Source organism: Eschscholzia californica, unplaced genomic scaffold, assembly GCF_041429995.1.
Source record: "Eschscholzia californica isolate CP2 unplaced genomic scaffold, dmEscCali1.0.p SCAF_4, whole genome shotgun sequence".
Classification (NCBI taxonomy): domain Eukaryota; kingdom Viridiplantae; phylum Streptophyta; class Magnoliopsida; order Ranunculales; family Papaveraceae; genus Eschscholzia; species Eschscholzia californica.
In genome coordinates, this window is record NW_028238461.1 from 20,075,414 (window position 1) to 20,093,361 (window position 17,948).

General features: G+C 33.7%; 2 protein-coding genes across 2 annotated transcripts; one reads left to right on the top strand and one right to left on the bottom strand.

The window, feature by feature from the left end:
* The first annotated feature begins 10,224 nt into the window (after window positions 1–10,224).
* Window positions 10,225–13,126, top strand: LOC147543515 (ethylene-responsive transcription factor RAP2-12-like). The gene is made up of 3 exons (XM_086634174.1): window positions 10,225–10,989; window positions 11,860–12,783; window positions 12,885–13,126. The coding sequence occupies exons 1-2, from the start codon at window positions 10,743–10,745 to the stop codon at window positions 12,738–12,740; spliced, it is 1,128 nt and encodes a 375-aa protein (XP_086490300.1). The 5' UTR covers window positions 10,225–10,742; the 3' UTR covers window positions 12,741–12,783; window positions 12,885–13,126.
* A 985-nt stretch (window positions 13,127–14,111) lies between these two features.
* LOC147543516 (E3 ubiquitin-protein ligase RSL1-like) lies at window positions 14,112–17,149 on the bottom strand. The gene is made up of 3 exons (XM_086634175.1): window positions 16,476–17,149; window positions 14,787–15,236; window positions 14,112–14,566 (listed from the first exon to the last, which is right to left on the bottom strand). The coding sequence occupies exons 1-3, from the start codon at window positions 16,910–16,912 to the stop codon at window positions 14,494–14,496; spliced, it is 960 nt and encodes a 319-aa protein (XP_086490301.1). The 5' UTR covers window positions 16,913–17,149; the 3' UTR covers window positions 14,112–14,493.
* Window positions 17,150–17,948: the final 799 nt, after the last annotated feature.

A 17,948-nucleotide genomic window follows, 5' to 3' on the forward strand; every position in this document is an offset into this window, starting at 1 on the left:
CTACTTACCATTGTACTTGGTTATTGCAAGTACACATTCAAACATGGGTGGCAGGTGCTCTTGAATATTGCTTTTAACACCCTTCACAGGAAAAATCAGTTGGGGCGCCAAAACTTATTATATAAGGCGCTTATAGAACTACCCTAGTTTCATTTGAGGCTCCTATATTGGACATAAGATTGAAGATACTTTCAATATGTTTCCAATGTTATTTTTTGAGTTTGACTATGCAAAAGAAAAGACTATGCAGATCCCACATGATGGCAGCCCGAAAAATTCGAACCATCCGCCTGTCAAGGAGGACATTATCTTACTTTCAACAACAAAAAAAATAGATGACATTATCTTTGGAGTTCTTTTCTTTCTTTTTGTTCAAAAGAGTTTGCTTGGAGCTGACATAGCATTACTCGTGCATTGAATGGGAGTTTGTATACCACCTTATAATGACGTTAAAAAAACAACCTAGGACTAATTTAATATTAGTAAGCTAGAAGCTACTTGTGAAAGATGCATCTTGTTTATCTTTTGAGTTATTTTGGCCACAAATTCATCAAAATAACCCCTTAAAATGATTAACCTCTAATTTGGCCCTCTAACTTTAATTGTCTTCATTTCTTCTCCCACTCATATCTCTTAATTGTCTTTTCCTCTTTCACCACCATTTCATCGTCATGTTCATTATCATCTCTTCGTTTATCTCCCTTTTTCATTTTTTATTAAAAATAAAATAAAATAATGAACAGGGTTTGGAAGAACTCAATACCATATTTGATTTAGAAAACTTAGAAGGACCGGAACTTGCATACGGTAGCAACATCATGTTCTTCTTGCAGAAATGTTGGTGCCCCCCCCCCCCCCCCCTTAATTAACTCAAATTCTACCCCCATTTCTAGGTCTATAAGATTCTTAACATAAAATAGAACAAATGAAAAACAAATCAATACACATTAGGGTTTTTAACACAAATCTATAATAATTTTTCAACAAATAATCTATAATAAATTTTCAACAAAACTCAAAGAAAGAACACAACATGAGAGTACAATATGAAGAATTACACGAGGGATGAAATCAAAGTAGTGTAATGTATATGGAATAAGAAGTGTGAGTGGTGAGAGGTATCACATAGGGGATTGGGAAAAAGATCTAGTTTGGGAAACGTCCGAATCACATTAATTGTTTTTTTTAAACAGGGAAAAAAAAGAAAAAGAAGAAAGAGATATGATGGATATGAAGATAAAATGAAGAAGAGATTGCGGTGGAAGAAAAGATGAAGGTTTTCTCTTGACAAAAACAAGATTTGACAAATAAAAAGGCTAACTGGGAATAAAAATACATGTCGAAAAAAATTATGACAAAATCAGGGTTGAAGGGGAGGGGTTATATTAAAAGTTGGTCTCTTTAAGAAGTTATTTTTGGTGAATTTGGTCTTCTTTAGGGGGCTAAATAAAATTAACATACTATTTCATTCTAAGAAGTACTATTCTTTTAGATAAATAAATTTGATAAAATTAAGGAATCTAACTCAGTTTGTTCATACACAGGGGCGGAACTATGTGGAGACCAGGCTGGGCAGTTGCCCGACCTGGTCTCCACATATACAAGCCAACCTACTACAATTAAACAAGTCTACTTTGGCTCTTGTGGTGGATTATATATGCTTCCAGTCCAAAGACGTGGGTTCAAAACCCTCTACCTACATCACGTTCTCTTTTTGAACTTTTATTTTAGTTTCAAAGTAGTAAGGGACTCTAAGTTAATTGACCAATTGCTATATAAAATCTTATTTTTTGCTTGGGTATACTCTCAGCTAGGTAGAATTTTCTTTATAGAATTTTGGCTTGCCCTCTCTAGTATAACATCCTGGTTCCGCCCCTGATTCATACATGCAATTAATTTAAAATTAACATATGATTACTTATTATTTTATTCATAAGATACTAAAGAAAAGATGCTTCTTGTTGTTTTAATCCAAATATTATATGCTAAATTGCTGATGACTTAAATTAATTTCAACTTGTTTAGCAGTTGTTCCATTACTAAGAGGTTTTTTTGTTGAGAGGCATTACCAATAGGTTTCAAACTACACTTTAACACAATAAGTCAAACTCAAATAAATATTCCATTAAAAATAGATTAAAGTGCTAATGTATGCGGGTTAAAAATCTAGATCTTTGATATAGGAAGAGCAATGTTTAGTAAATGCAGTACATTAGATAGGGAGAAAAAGCCTTTTAGGTTAGGGAGAAATAAACGATATTTTCCAAAATATCTCAAAATTAAACATTAGTCCCTCCCTAAAACTATGTCCGGTCAAAATTCAAAAGAGAAACCCTTGAAACCTGGACCAAAAGAGATAGAAACCCCTGAATCTTTTGGTTTGGGTCAAAGAGAGAGATAGAGATAGAGACATATACCCTAACCCTAAATGATTAACACAACACTGATCTATAGAAGATATTGTACCTCCTGTTCTTGTTTGATTTCTCCATTGATTTTTAGGGTTTTAACATTGATTACAATAACTTTGGAAGACTTCAAATATCAATATTGCAATGAAGAATACAGACAAAGATAGGTTGGACTTTTTCTAGACTCTCCAGATCAACGTTAGGTGTGCTTCCATTAGGTGTGCTTCCGTTAGTTGTGCCTTTGTGTTAGGAGATGACCCAAAAATCTTCGCCTAAAAAGACAATTCTATTAATTAGACATGATGTAACTCGGAAAATATATAAGCGACATTTACATAACAGAAGTTTCACTTAGCATAAACAAAAATTCATGAATGAAAATAGTGAAAATTTTCATCCAGAACCACTGAAAAGTTCAAAAAATTTCTTCCAGAGCAGAAGAAAACAGACAAATTTCATCCAGGGCGGATGAAAAAACAGACAAATTTCAGCCAAGACGGCCGAAATTTGTTGTCTTTTTCATTTGACCCAACCGAAAATCCTTTACAGGAACAAAAACGACCTTACAAATGTTTGTTCAACCATAGAAGAAGACAAGAAAAAAAAATTCTTTACCGGAGCCGTATTATCTTCATTATATATGTCTTTGTTTAAGTCGATGTCTTCGTTTAAGTCGATGTCCTCGTTTAAGTCGATGTTTTTGTTTACGTTGATGTCTTCGTTTAACTCAAAGGACTCTTCTTTCTTGATGTAGGTCGCCTCCTTCATTAATGGTGGTTCCTCATTCGTGAGATCTTGAGGTATCATTAAAAGCTTGTAAACGAAGACAATAAACTTATGTATTTTGCAAGCTTTTTAATACTAATGGTGATGTTGATAGTAATGATCGATATTAGGGTTAGGTTGTTTATGTGAGATAAAACTATAAGTGAATAGAATATTAGCTTTATTGTAAAGAAAGAGAAAATACATAAATCGACATTTTTATTAAATGATCGTTATAACGCTCTCTTTAAACTAATTTGGTAAAGAAAGAGAAAATACATAAATCGACATTTTTAACGCACTGCCTATACCAGATCTTGTTCTTCCTATACCAAAGACCAAATCTAAGCTATGCTAGGTGAAATGATCATTAACATGTGAAAAGTTGTTGAAAAGACAGAAAATGAGATTTCAATACCTTGTGTCATTTTGAAAAGTACTTTGAGAGTACAATAGTATATCATTAAAAAAAATTAATATTTATAAGTGAATAGATAAATACTTCAAAGAATTTTTTGGTCTAAGACCCAACAAGAATGAAAATAATTTTAACTGGCACTACCATAAGTTCTCCATCATTACTTTGTATTCAAGCATCGTTATTGTGTGTCTCTCTATTGATTATGTAACTCATCAAGAGACCCCTATATAAAAGAGGTTTATTGTTAATGAATAAGATGTACTAAATGATCGAAGTACCAAAGTAGAGAAATCTTAAAGGTGCAATTGCGGGGGTGGTAACTCCGACGACGATCATGCTGCATGAGCTGCAAGGCATTGAAGCAGGGCTAAGACTAGCATGCACGATGAATAAATGACGAATTCAGGTGAGACCAGACTCAAAGACGATAGTTTCGTATTTCAACTCTATTAATGCTCACCCTCCATGGTGTTGTTGGAGAATATAGAGAAGCATTTCTCAACTCAAGGAGTCCTTTGAATACTTTAATATCGGGCATACTTATAGAGAGGCGAACAAGGCGGCTGATTATCTAGCTAGTTGGCAGACAGACTACCTTTGCTATAGATTTTCATATCGGAGTTTCCATCAGAGCTAGTGAATATCATTGAAGATGATAGATCGGGTAGATCATACTGAAGACGTTCATTTTTGTTTGTCTATTTTTTCTTTGTCTTTGAGTCTGAGCTACCTCTCAGTTCACCGTTTCAAAAAAAAAGTAAAGAAATCTTCTTCAAACATAAGAATATAAATGTCGTTCTTTTTTTCTATATTTTTAGTTTATATTTCCACAAAGCTACATTTTTATCCTTAAGTTGAATAAATAAATGAATTATAAGCTTAATAACTACCGTCATCAAAGACACTAGGCCCCTAAAGGCCATATAAATACCTTTAAGGCTATCCTAAGAACATGGAAGTCCATTCTTTCTTTACTTTATTTATACTCTCAACACAAGTCAATGTTACTGCTTGGACAACATAAAGGTAAAAATGCCTGTTAACAAAATAAAAAAGGTAAAAATGCCAATTCCACGACGTAAGGATAAGAAAGCCTAAATGGGTAAAAATGTCACTTTCGACAACTAACTATGTCATTTAGTTTCATAAGGATAAAAATGTCATTTAATTATAGAAGAGGTAAAATGTCAATATGACAAAATAAAAGTGAAAATGTGTATTTGACAACATAGGGTAAGAATGTCATTTTGAGAACATAGGGTAGAAAACTAGAAATATCATCATTTTGACAACATTCGGGGTAACTAAGGGCTCTTAATTCCACCTAATACTCAAATTTCTGAATATTGATAATGATTTTCGTAAAAATAAGTTGTCAACCAAATAACAAAAGTATAGAATTCCGTAAAATAGTAAATGTCAACCAAATGAAATGGATTATTTATACAGAGTATGTTCCATGGGAAGACAATCGATGAAAACTCGCTCATTTTCGTTAAATTATTTCTCTGATATAAATTGCAACTTCGTCAATTCTCCTAAAATCTTATTCAAATGAACAGTTAGCTATTTACGAGAACGATATTGGAGCTAGACGGGGTGAAGAGCTAAAATTTTTTTTGGAGAACTATTGTAGAAAACAATTTTTTGTATTAAGTTCTCCTGTATTAAATTGTTGTTGAGAGCTACTTTCAGATATTAAAAAAACAATTACTAAACAAAGTTCAAAGAAGACTATCTCTTCTCTAGTAGATCAAATTTGGCTATGTTGATCCATCTCTGTCTCAACAATCAATTTTTTTGGTGAACATAAAACATTTAAACAACAAAAAAAAGCTTGTTTAACAAAAAAAAAAAAACAAAAAAAAGCTCATAAAATAAGTCATTATGAAGCAATTAGGGGAAATTGCCCTAAAATAAAGAAGGAAATATGAATGGGCAGAGAACCTGGTCGACTTCAAGTCTCACCTAATTTGCTTTTGGTAGGACCCATTCAAAATTCATGCACCTCCTCTTTCCTCTCAAGTTTGTTTTTTTCCTCTGGTTTTTCACCACGTTTTTTCAACTGTTACCATTTTCATTTCTTTTCTTCAATTTCTTACGTTTCTACTACTTTTACAAATGTTCATGTGTTTTCCGCCTCTGACAAAAGTCAATTATTAATAGTATGAATTATGTAATTTACTATCCACAATGTTCAAAGAGAAGTTACAACTTACATCAGGAGACTAAAATTATGTTTTCATCAAAAAAAAAGGAGACTAAAATTATGTAATAGAAATTAGGAGAGTTTTATACGTAATGTCTAAACATGTTAAAGACAGTGTGTTTTTAATTCAAAACTTGGTCAAAATAATTTGACCACGTATAGTTAGATACAATGCTTGAATTTGATGGTGTTTATCACCCACGTCTTTTTTTTCACTTTTTTCGACAAAAAGTCAGAGCCGTGTTTGAGGGAGGGGGGGGGGGGGGGCCGGAAGGGCGTCCGCCCTGGGCCCCCACCTCAAAAGGGTCTACTTCCTATAAAAGGGCCATAGTTTAAAGGTTATATGTTACGCAATACCTAATTAATCATCTAATTACTGCTAGCTTTGGTGGAAAGATTGATGTCCATGCAGCAGACACGGGTTCATGTCCAGAGTTCTACTTTTTGAATCTTTATTTTTGCTCCACTACTACACTTTGTTGTCTTAGGGGGGGGGGGGGGGTAGTGGATCAAGACATTGGGGGACAATTAGAGACAAAATGTTCCGTGAACATTTCAAGACATTTCGGGACATTTGTCTGTAGACAAAATGTCTTTATGGACATTTAAAGACATTTGATTCGTAGACAAAATGTCTTTATGGACATTTCAAGACATTTGATTCATAGACAAAATGTCTTGGAGACATTTCAAGAATTTGGTTCACGGACAAATTGTTCCGGGGACATTTCAACATACTGAATCCATGGACAAAATGTGTAGTGGACATTATTATTATTATTATTATTATTATTATTATTATTATTATTATTATTATTATTATTATTATTATTATTGTTATTACTATTATTATTATTATTATTGTTATTATAATAATAATAATAATAATAATAATAATTATTATTATTATTACTATTATTATTATTATTGTTATTATTATTATTATTATTATTATTATTATTATTATTATTATTATTATTATTATTATTATTATTATTATTATTATTATCTCATCAGATATTTATTATTTTAATATTGTCTAACCATATGAAATATATGATAATATATTTGTACTCATATTTCAAAAATATATTTTTCGATATTTGTGGACATCTGTGGATATCCGAGGACATTGAAGGACAATTGGTAGACATTTATTATTTTAATATTGTCATATGAAATAATATATTTGTACTCATATTTCAAAAATATATTTTTAGACTTTTGTAGACATCCGTGGACATCTGAGGACATTGATGGACAATTGGTGGACATTTATTATTTTAATATTATCATTATTGTATAATCATATGAAATAATATATTTGTACCACTAATCTGAAATATATTTTTTGACTTTCGTAGACATCCGTAGATATCTATGGACATTGATAGACATCCGTAGATATCTGTGGACATTAATATAATAATTATATAATAAAATAACATAATATAATAATAATATAATAATAAGATAATATTATAATAATATAATAATAGCACAATATAGTAATGATAATAATATCATTTTTACTATAATAGAATAATAATATTATAACATAATATAATATAATATAATAATATAGTAATATAATAAGAGAATATAATAATAATATAATATAGTAATATAATAATAAGATAATATTATAATAATATAATAATATAATAATAGTATAATTCAGTAATATGATAATATTTTATATGTTATTTATTATTTTTAATCTAATTTGATAATAATAATTATTTTTATTATCTTCCTCACTGAAATGTCCCCAAGTTTCCTCAATGTCTTCCATATTTTGAGAGACATTTTCTCTCCAAAAGCTCTCCAAATTTACACTAAAATGTCTCCAAATGTCCCCAAAACTAATTTGTCTTGAAATGTCCCCAAATTCGTGTCCCAAACGAATAACACAGACATTTTGGGACATTTAAAATGTCCCCAACCAATAACACGGACATTTGGAGACATTTCGGGACATTTGAAATGTCCCCAACCAATAACACGGACATTTGGAGACATTTCGGGACATTTAAAATGTCCCCAACCAATAACACGGACATTTGGGGACATTTCAAATGTCCCCAACGAATAACACGGACATTGGGGGGACATGAAAATGTCCCCCAATGTCTTGATCCACTACCCCCACCCCCCCCCCCCCCCCCCCCCCCCCTTAACCATTTTGTTACCTTTGGTGTATTTCGTTAATTTTTGAAGTGTTTTTCAAGGAATAGAATGCTAATGGTGTGTTTGGTTGCAGGATTCCTATCAAAAGTGGAATTTGGTAGGAATCATGAATCCTTGGTCTGTTTGGCTACCAAAAATCCTAGGACTCTTGAATCCTAAGGATTCCTAATTCCAAAATTTGTATTGGACCAAAATCCCACCCTACCCCCTAGGATTTGCTAGGATTTTGGATTAATAAACCTAAATTTCAAACTAAAAATCAACAAAAAAATATTTCCTTCTACAAAATCATTATTTTTTTTCAAAATCATTGTTTTTTTCAAAAATCATATTTTTTCTAAAGACGTTTAAAAATACTCAAATAATAATAAATCATAGGATTCTTAGTTGCCAAACAAGCCAAAAAATATTACTTGGATTCATGAATCCGTGGAATCATGAATCCCAAGGACTCATGAATCCGCGGATTCATGATTCCGCCATCCAAACACACCATAAGTGTTTTCTCAAAAAAAGAAAACCAATAATACATGAATAGGCATGTGAATCATCTATGATTTTCATCATTTTACATTGTGTTCAACTTTTTGCTCGTAATTTATTTTTGTACGAAAAGTCCGCAATTAAGTTTCGCCTAGGGCCCTCAAATTCTCAGCCACGGCTCTGCAAAAAGTCGACGGTCAGAGTTCGACCGACAACTCTGGCCGGCGACCTCCTCGTCCTCCTTCTTCTTCTAGTACACCTCTTGGAGTAGAAGAGTTTATTAAAGATGAAAGTGAACTAACTGACGATTGAAACATTTTTCAGATAATCAGATTTATTTCCAATCAAGACCATGACAACAGACAACTGATATACATAAGATGAGATAAAGTGTACATATAAAGGTCTTTAATGGGAACTTAGATTATGATGATGATTCAGTTTGAATGAGATCTTGTTGTTCTTTTTCTGGTAGAGGGATAAGAACATTTAACACCACCATTATTACCTTAAAGACCTGCAATTCCATACTAATGAGTTTGTTGCTTACTGGTTCAATAGTTGGATTTGTCACTTTTCCCCTGACATTTGCCTCTACTTGTTCCACCCCAAAATATATATTTTGCGCCAATGTTTCTCCTATTGAGTTCCCACACACATTAGTTTTATTAATTTCTTTGTACCCATGATGTTTGAAGTTCGATTCATCTGGAAAATCTTATTTTGTATCACATTCCGAATAAGATACTTATTCATCCGGTTTGCCGTAATAGTCATGATTTCTTGGAGAGTACACTTAGCACAAAGGTGAAAGTATCATAATGTTGCAAGAATGTTTGTGATGACATTTTTTCAATATTATTTTATAGTTAATTTATTTCTATTATTTTATTTCGGTAATAACCACATACCCTTTTTCTAAAATTAATCATCGTGATGAAGAATAAGAAGAAAACTCAATTTATTATGATATGGAGTTACTACTTTTTTTTTTTTGTTACAAAGGAAACTGCATTAAAAAAATCATATTGTCACTACAATATTTGTACAAAAGAAAAGGTGAGACTATAGTTCTAAATAACATTACAACTATTTGAAAGCACCCATTTTACTAAACTATTCAGCTCGATCAATTCTTTTGCAATAACACCCTGACTTAAGTAAAATACTAATTTAGGTAAAATAGTAAGTATTAACAATTTTATGAACTTTTCCTAATTTTCTATTTTATAAATAAATTTTTTTTTTGTATTGTTAGATGACACGACATTCAATTCTAGCCTCGTAAGAGTATGAGATCCACAAGTAAAGATTTTTTTTTTCAAAAAAAGGTAAAAACTTTTTAAGGTCTGAGAATATCTCTAATGTAAAACTCAAAACAAATCTTTATTGATCCTATGTGTCAAGTTTCAAATGAGATTCTCACTCTTAGGTGGCGAAAATAAAGATCTTTATTGTTTTTGTGTCTCCAATGCAAAACTCAAAATTTATCTTATTTACTTATGTATCATAGTTATTTTTGTAAATAAATAATAAATTATTTTAGAAAATATAGAAGACTCGATTTTTATTGGTTAAAAATCAAATATTGATGAATTAGACAATTTGAGACATCTCAAGATGGATGACACTCTATTTCTAATATCATCTTGAGATATCTCTATTCCACCATCGACACGTCATCTTAGAGATCCGAGTGTTGCATTGGAGAAAACTTTTTCATAAAAATTCTTAAAATCATATGTGACATTTAAAGTTTTTAAGATTGAGACTCAATTTGCAATTTGTAGGGATTTTGTAAAATGATTTACTTTCTTAATTAATATCATTATTATCTTAATTAGGACATGACCTTTAAAGTCTTTCCCCTAAGATTTCGTAATTAAAGTACACAATCTGTATTGATTTTGTTGGATTATTTACTTTCTTTAAATTCATTATCTACCATCAGATGATTCAATTGATGCATATAAGCCGTAAGATTAAGATCTTAGTTTGATGACATTAACGTAAATAACAACATTAGTTGAGGTCAATTCAGTCATTAAAATAAATACTCATTTGTTTTCACCTGTAAATTGGCTTTTTTACTCTCTCCTAGTATATTCCGTCAGCTTTTCTATGACCTTTTTCAATTCTCAAGTCTCAAACAAAAACTTTCTTTCTCTCTCTAAAAAGTAACCTGATTCTTCTTGTTGATGACAAGATAGAGATTTCTTGAAAGATTATTTACCCGGATCGGAACGATTTTCAGTAAGGGAAGATGTGTGGTGGAGCTATCATCTCTGATTTTATTCCGACGAGTCGGTCGAGACGACTCACTGCTGGTTATCTTTGGCCGGATTCGAAGAAAAACGCCGGAAATAACCGTTCCAAGTCACTCCGTTCTGAGTTTATGAATGTTGATGATGATTTCGAGGCTGATTTTCAGGAATTCAAGGATGATGGGTCTGAAGATGAAGTAGGTGTTAAATCTTTCTCATTTACCGCCAAATCTGCTGGTGCTCGAGGTAATAACAGACAGAGGTTTTTTTTAGGGTTTTTTACAGTCATCAAACGTGTTCTTTATTTCATTTTTTAGGGTTTGATTTTTTTTATCCTGATTTGCTTGGTTCATGCTTGGATTAATACATCTAATGAGAAAAAGAAATTGATATTGCTTGATTAGTTGATTTGGTTCTGTTCACATGAAAAAAAAAATTCATTTTTCCCCAAATTGTTTGTTTGAACTTTCCTTTTACTTCTAGGTTATTATGATTAGGTTCATTTTGTTTTATTTTGATTTTAAATTCTAAAGCTTAAGATATGATTATTTTTTTTTCTTTTTTGTAGAAATCAAATGAATTTTTGGTCATTTTGTACAAGACTGTGATGATAACTTTTTCTTCAATTAATTAAAAATATGATGGTAATTGTTCTTGTGTTATTTGGATGATTTTGGTTCTGGTTTCATTTGTGCATTTTCTGCTCTCACTCAATTGAATCTCTTGCAAAAAAAAGTGTTTTGTGTTTAGTTTTTGGAACAACCTAAAGGGGTTGGTACTAATTTGACTGGTTTTAGGTTTAATTGATTCTGCTACTAGTTTTGATGGTTAAAAAATGAAAGGAAAAAAGGGTAACCTCTATTTTCGTGGGCTTGATATTTCTTCCTGATCGATTGAATTGGTTTCGATCAAATTAGCAGATCTTTTTATTTAGTTCTTTGGTCATTTTCACCGAAAGTTTGAAGCTTTACTCTGCCTTACAAATGATGCTTTAATTATCCCATTAGTTTTGGTTATATGCTCTTCTATCTTTTCCTAGATTGTGGGATTTGTGGTGGAAATAAGTAAAGAGAGGAATTATTGACATTAGTTTTGTTTATACTAATTCTTCTATAGGATCTACTGCTGTAAAATCTGTAGAGTACAATGGGCCTGCTGAGAAATCTGCAAAAAGGAAGAGGAAAAATCAATATCGAGGAATCCGACAGCGTCCATGGGGAAAATGGGCGGCTGAGATCAGAGACCCAAGGAAAGGTGTTCGGGTATGGTTAGGAACCTTCAACACCGCTGAAGAAGCTGCTAGGGCTTACGATGCTGAGGCACGTAGGATTCGAGGAAATAAAGCCAAAGTGAACTTTCCTGATGAGAGTCCACCACCGGTTGAACAACCCGCTGTGAAGGCAAACCTTCATAATCAACTTCCTGTGGCGGATAACCCAACAATGGTGAAACCAAATATCGACGTTGATCACATTTTTAACCTGGACGAGGATTTCTTCAACTCCCAGGGTTTCATGGAAGAGAAGGCAGAGTATTTGAATTCCATCTCCTCAATTGAGAACCCAATAAGCTACCAATCTATGACCTCTTCTGATACTGGGCGACAGTGTGTTCTCTCTGATCAAGGAAGTAACTCCTTCAACTGTCCTGACTTCGCATGGGGAGAACGTGACCCAAGAACTCCAGAAATTGCATCAGTTTTGATGCCCGCCATAGAAGTTGACGAATCTGATTTCTCGGGTGATGCCAACCCAATTAAGAAATTCAAAACGAACAATGAAGTTGCGGTTCCAGTGGAAGAGAACACCTCGAAGAGTCTATCTGAGAAGCTTTCGGCTTTTGAGTCTGAGATGAAGTACATGCAAATTCCATATCTTGAAGGAAGCTGGGAGGATTCAATGGATAATCTCTTCAATGTGGGCACAACTCAGGATGGCGCGAACTCAATGGATCTCTGGAACTTCGACATCCCGCAGATGGCTGGGGGCACCTTCTAAAGCATCAGTCCTTACAGGCTTTCTGTAAATATAGCAGTAAAATGTCTGTTAAGATTCACTACTCTTTAAGTTCTTTTCTTTTAAAGTTATTCGTTGAGAAAAAACCTTCATCCTTGCTCATATTTCATATCTTAATGTTTTCAGGATCGGTTGTTGGTGACGAAGACAAAGCTCAAAGTTTTTTTCTTCATGCTTCAATCGTAGATCGAGTTATATCAGACAGCTTATCTTTTATGAGAAAACATATAAGGGGGGTTAGTTTCTTATATAATTTTACTTTTCAGTAACTTAATTCTGTTCTTTAGTATGGATTTTTTGTTGTGAATTTAATGTTTATGTGGATGATGATATTTTATGTGATGAAATATATTTGAAACCTGATAAAAGTACAACCTCTGTTGTATTACAATAATATATGTCTGTCATTAAACATATGCAGGTGATTTCACAGTTTTATTCTGGTCAGATTGCATTTCTGAGGGATGTGAACTACTTGTTGGTAGTTGATTCTTTAAAGAACCAGATCCAGTCGGTCGAGATACTTTTTGTGAAAAAAGAAGAAACTATTTTATCTTGCCCTTAGAGTTTTACTCAGAATCTTATTGAGAAACTGATGTGGAATCACCTGATCACATCTTTTCATCATCTTTTCTTTCGAAACACCCATTTTAGATACCCATTTTAGATAAGAGAACTAAACTCTCTAGAGAAAGGAGCACAAGGGATGTCTAGATATTGTGTTCAAGTCTGATATTCTCTTACTCAAGAGTTTATTTCTTTTAATTTTGGAGCCATTGTGACCTTGTTTTTGGAGGAGAATAAGCGAATTGGGAGTTGTTGCACACAAGGTGTTCTGAGTGTCTGACCTTTCTTTGTAAGTGGGATCGACTTATCACCCTTGATGCCTCCGAAGGCTCACTTTGGTCATCAGGGCTTCGAAGGCCTCCCGTGGTTTAAGAGATTGGTTGGGTCCTGTGGTTTAAGAGACTCGTTGGGACACCTATTCCTGCTCTTGGGTCTGTTTACAGGACACGACACAGGATTACAACAGGTCCTATTACCTTATGAGTTTCACTCGACTTACTCTCATTAAGGATAAGAATAGAGCTTGGACTGCTATGATTGGGATCAGCATTTGCTAACCCTTTTTGCCTATTCCATTAAGATCAGTGTTGTTGTGTTTTTCCTTTTGTTGCAATTGTACAAGCAGCAACATCCGAACCTATTTTAGTTTGGATCGTGCTAGAAATATACTATTCTGGTTTCTCATTTTCAACAACCCTTGTTGCATGTAAGGTTGTATTCTTTTCCCATTTTTCGTCTCATCTTACACATAAACTTCAAATTTCACCGAAATCAGCCTCATACAGCTGGACAAAAATATAGTTTGGATTCCAATTTCCACCGAGTTAATTTTATATACTACCCAACGAAATGAGGAAATATGAGGAATACATAGGTGAGTTTTGCTTCCTCTCTTCAACCATTTCAATCTCACCATTTGAATGTTAATATTGGATCGAACTCCTTTTACCCAAAAATACTAGTTCACATGTACAATGAGCAAATATTCAATTCGAAAGGACTATTATGTTCTATTCTAAAAAAAAGAGCAGCATTTTCGTACCCCACAACATGTCTATACATATGAATAGGAGATATGGAGAACTTGCGCAATTTTAAGTTGTAGTGCTAAAAGTCAAAAGTCAAAGTCTCAAAATTATGACCACAGCCTTTTAGACCTTGCAACCACTTATCGCTTGCATTTTGGACAGAAATGCTCCTTCAATGGACCTCCACAATTGTAGCAGAAAGTATATTTGCACCTACCCAAACACAAACAGCAAAAACAAACCTTATCGATCGAAAAAAAGAACAGCACTCAACTTAGAACAAGACCTGGGCAATCAGACTAACAAAACCGCATAGAAATGGACATGTCATGATACCGAAGGATAAGCCCATTGCTCTAGCCAAAAATTAGGGCAACAGTGGAAGACAACGATGAATAAATAAGCATAAGATCTTAGAGCGAGTTCAACTTACCTGCATCTCATAAACAAGCAGCCTTCAGTCCTCTCCACAAAATGCTTGCATTTTGGACATCTCTGCCATTTATGCTCCTTAGCCATAGCCATGAACATTATATCTTCGCTTCCTCTTTCATCTTTACTCAACTTCTGAAACTCCTCACACTTAATACCTGCATGCCATGGCACTTTACATTGTGCACAAAACAATCTTCTGCAATGTGGGCACTCTGATTCCTTCACATTCACTTCTCCTTCATCGAGTAGTAATGCTGAACAATCCTTAAATGGGCAGTAAAACTTTTGTGCTCCGAGAATTAAAGACTCACATAGAGCTTTACCCCAACAATCAAAAACTTCTGGCGGCAAAATTGATTGACAAAATATAGGTTCTAATACTCCTTGACAATTCACTTCTGGGCAACCAATTGATGTAATGTTATCTTGAAGCTTTGATGCAATATACCTGAGAGTGCACTTATGAAGTTCACAATTTCAACCATCGATCTATGAGTGATATTATGTATACCTTGAGAGTGATGGCTAATGATGGTTAATGGGGTGTAGATAATAGAATTACATACAGGTGGGGGTTAAGGCTCATACAACAAAATGATTTTTTGTTAAGTATCTACATTAGCGGGGCTGCAGGGATTGTATGCAAAAAGTTGAATTTGCGAAGCAATATAGATGTACAATTTAATGAAGTACCTACATCCTAGTCAAACAATTTACTTAATAGACTTGGCCCACGATCTATACCCTAGCCCAGCTCGAACTCTAATGGAACTCACAATTTAAAGGTCAATTTCCCATATCTTCTCTTCGGATATCTTAAATGAGTCCTCACTGCACAATACAAGACTAAGAATAGGGTTTGGGTTTGGTTGGTGCTCAGGCCGGGCTTAGAGCTTGGGCAAAATATCTTTTAATGTTTCACAGCGACAATACAAACGGTACCAACTTATTAGAAAAAATAAATAAAGAAAGAATAACCATAGAAATGGAGACATCTTCCTCCACATATATATCTTGAAAAGGACACGCTACTTATTAGCGTTACCCCATACTGTCTGGGTATTAAAATTTGAAAAGTAGATAAGCCTTGGAAAATCCTCTCCCTACAAGACGGTTTTCAAGGAGAGTTGGACCCGATGGTCTCTAACATGGTATTAGACTATCAGAGTTGGTGTTAGGAATGGGACGGAACTTAGGAATCTTAGCCGACCTTGGCGTTGATGTGAGATATTAGCATTATCCCACATTCCCCGGGCACTAGAATTCGGTAACTTACCCATGCCTGCAGAGAGAATGCCAAGTGACTCCAGCCTTGGCATTAAGGGGTGGTATTACTATTATCCGACATTGCCCGGGCTTTAGAATTTGCAAAGTAGATGAGTCTTGGGAAATCCTTTCTTCGCTTTCCAGTTTTTTAGGACAGATAAGCCCAATGGGCTCCAATATTACTCTCCCCATTATTTTGTGTGGCAAGTTTAAGCATTTAACAGCAATATTCTTGTTAGGTGGGTAATCATAGTGAAAGAAAAAAAAAAGGGTCCCTCTTCTATGTGTTTTTTAGCTCAATTCACAAGACATTGAGACAATATAAAGCATCATAAAATCTTGTGTTACCTAGGCATTATAACAAACAATCTAACTGCAATATATAGGAATGAATAAACTAAAACAGAACTTCTATTTTTACCTGTTCATGCAGTCTGAGCAGAATGAATGACTACAACCCATTACTCTAAATGATTCACTTAGTAACTTGTCATCTGCACAAATTTCACATGTAAAGGTTAAACCTTTTGATGAACTTGAACAAGAAGAAGAGGATTCCCCTTTTTCAGTAACAGAAGGAGATAGAAATGGTTTCTTTCTAAACCCTCTTTTGGGTTTAATTTCTTCTACTTCTTTTACTTCATCATCATCATTTTCTTCGTCACAAAGATTGATAACTAATTTAGTTTTACTTATTGAAGAAGCAATAATTGCTCTTTGAAGAACTATGTCTTGTGCATATTGTTCAACAGAAATTGCATCTTCTTTGTTACATCCTCTTACTGTTATTGGGGTATATGAAAAATCATTATCAGTAGTATCATTTATCTCAATCATCCTTACTTTTCCATCTCCCATCTCTTTCTCTCTCTCTCTCAACTTTCTCTCTCTAGTTCATTCTTCTATGGGTTCTCGCCGAGGTGATTTACGGAAACAATCTCGGAAACTGTTTCCTGGAGATCTTTTTTTTGAATGTTTTACGAAATTCTTGCCTTTTCAACTTCAGAAACTTTCCAGTGACCCCTATTTTGGAGAGAATTGGTCTCTGAGACCCCATTTAAACCTTCGTTATGTGCTTAATCCCCCGCGGGAATCAGTCATTTATGTATGGGTAAAACAAGAATAAGAGATTTCCGCGACATCTTTGTGGAAATCTATTCTTAAATCAAAAGAATTATTTTCGAACAATTGTTTATGGCAGATAGGAAATGGTGAGTCGGTCAACGTCTTTACAGAACCTTGGATTCGACCGAGGAAGGAGGGTTTAATTTTCCGACCAAATTCGTGGCCAGACAACATCTCCAATGTTGCTGACTTAATAGACCCGATGTCTCGTAAATGGAAGGAACACATTATCCAACAATTTTTCCCTCCATCAGTTGCAACCAAAATTTTATCAATGAATCTTCCTACAACTGTTTTAGATGATGAATTTATTTGGCAACCAAACACAAGTGGAGATTATACGACGAAATCAGGATATCAACAAATTCCGAACTCTACTCAGTCGGCAATCTCGGTAGTCCAGTTTGATTGGAAACGATTTTACAAAAATTCTAGATTACCTCCCAAATTCCGCACATTCATTTGGAGGCTAATTCATGGAGGTTTACCTGTTAAAGTGAATATACAAAAGTATGTCAATTCAATTCCAATCAATTGCCCATGTTGTGTCAATGCTTATGAAACAATAAATCACTTATTTATGGATTGTGAGATTATACGGCAAATTACAACCCAACTGGAACTTACTTTGGGGAATTTTGATTCTAATACAACAATTGTTGAGAAACTAGATGAATGGATCCACTTACCAGATGACTTTGTTGTCTTCAACAAAATTAGTATTATCTTATGGGAACATTGGAAGGCAAGAAATAGGTTGGTCTTTTAC

Excerpts from the sequence above, each read along its gene's own strand:
- LOC147543515 (XM_086634174.1), top strand. The coding sequence starts at position 10,743 with ATGTGTGGTGGAGCTATCATCTCTGATTTTATTCCGACGAGTCGGTCG. Across the intron at positions 10,990-11,859 it reads CAAATCTGCTGGTGCTCGAG|GATCTACTGCTGTAAAATCT; the intron begins GTAATAACAGAC and ends ATTCTTCTATAG.
- LOC147543516 (XM_086634175.1), bottom strand. The coding sequence starts at position 16,912 with ATGGGAGATGGAAAAGTAAGGATGATTGAGATAAATGATACTACTGAT. Across the intron at positions 15,237-16,475 it reads TGCTCAGACTGCATGAACAG|GTATATTGCATCAAAGCTTC; the intron begins GTAAAAATAGAA and ends GTGCACTCTCAG. Across the intron at positions 14,567-14,786 it reads TGCTTGTTTATGAGATGCAG|GTGCAAATATACTTTCTGCT; the intron begins GTAAGTTGAACT and ends GTGTTTGGGTAG.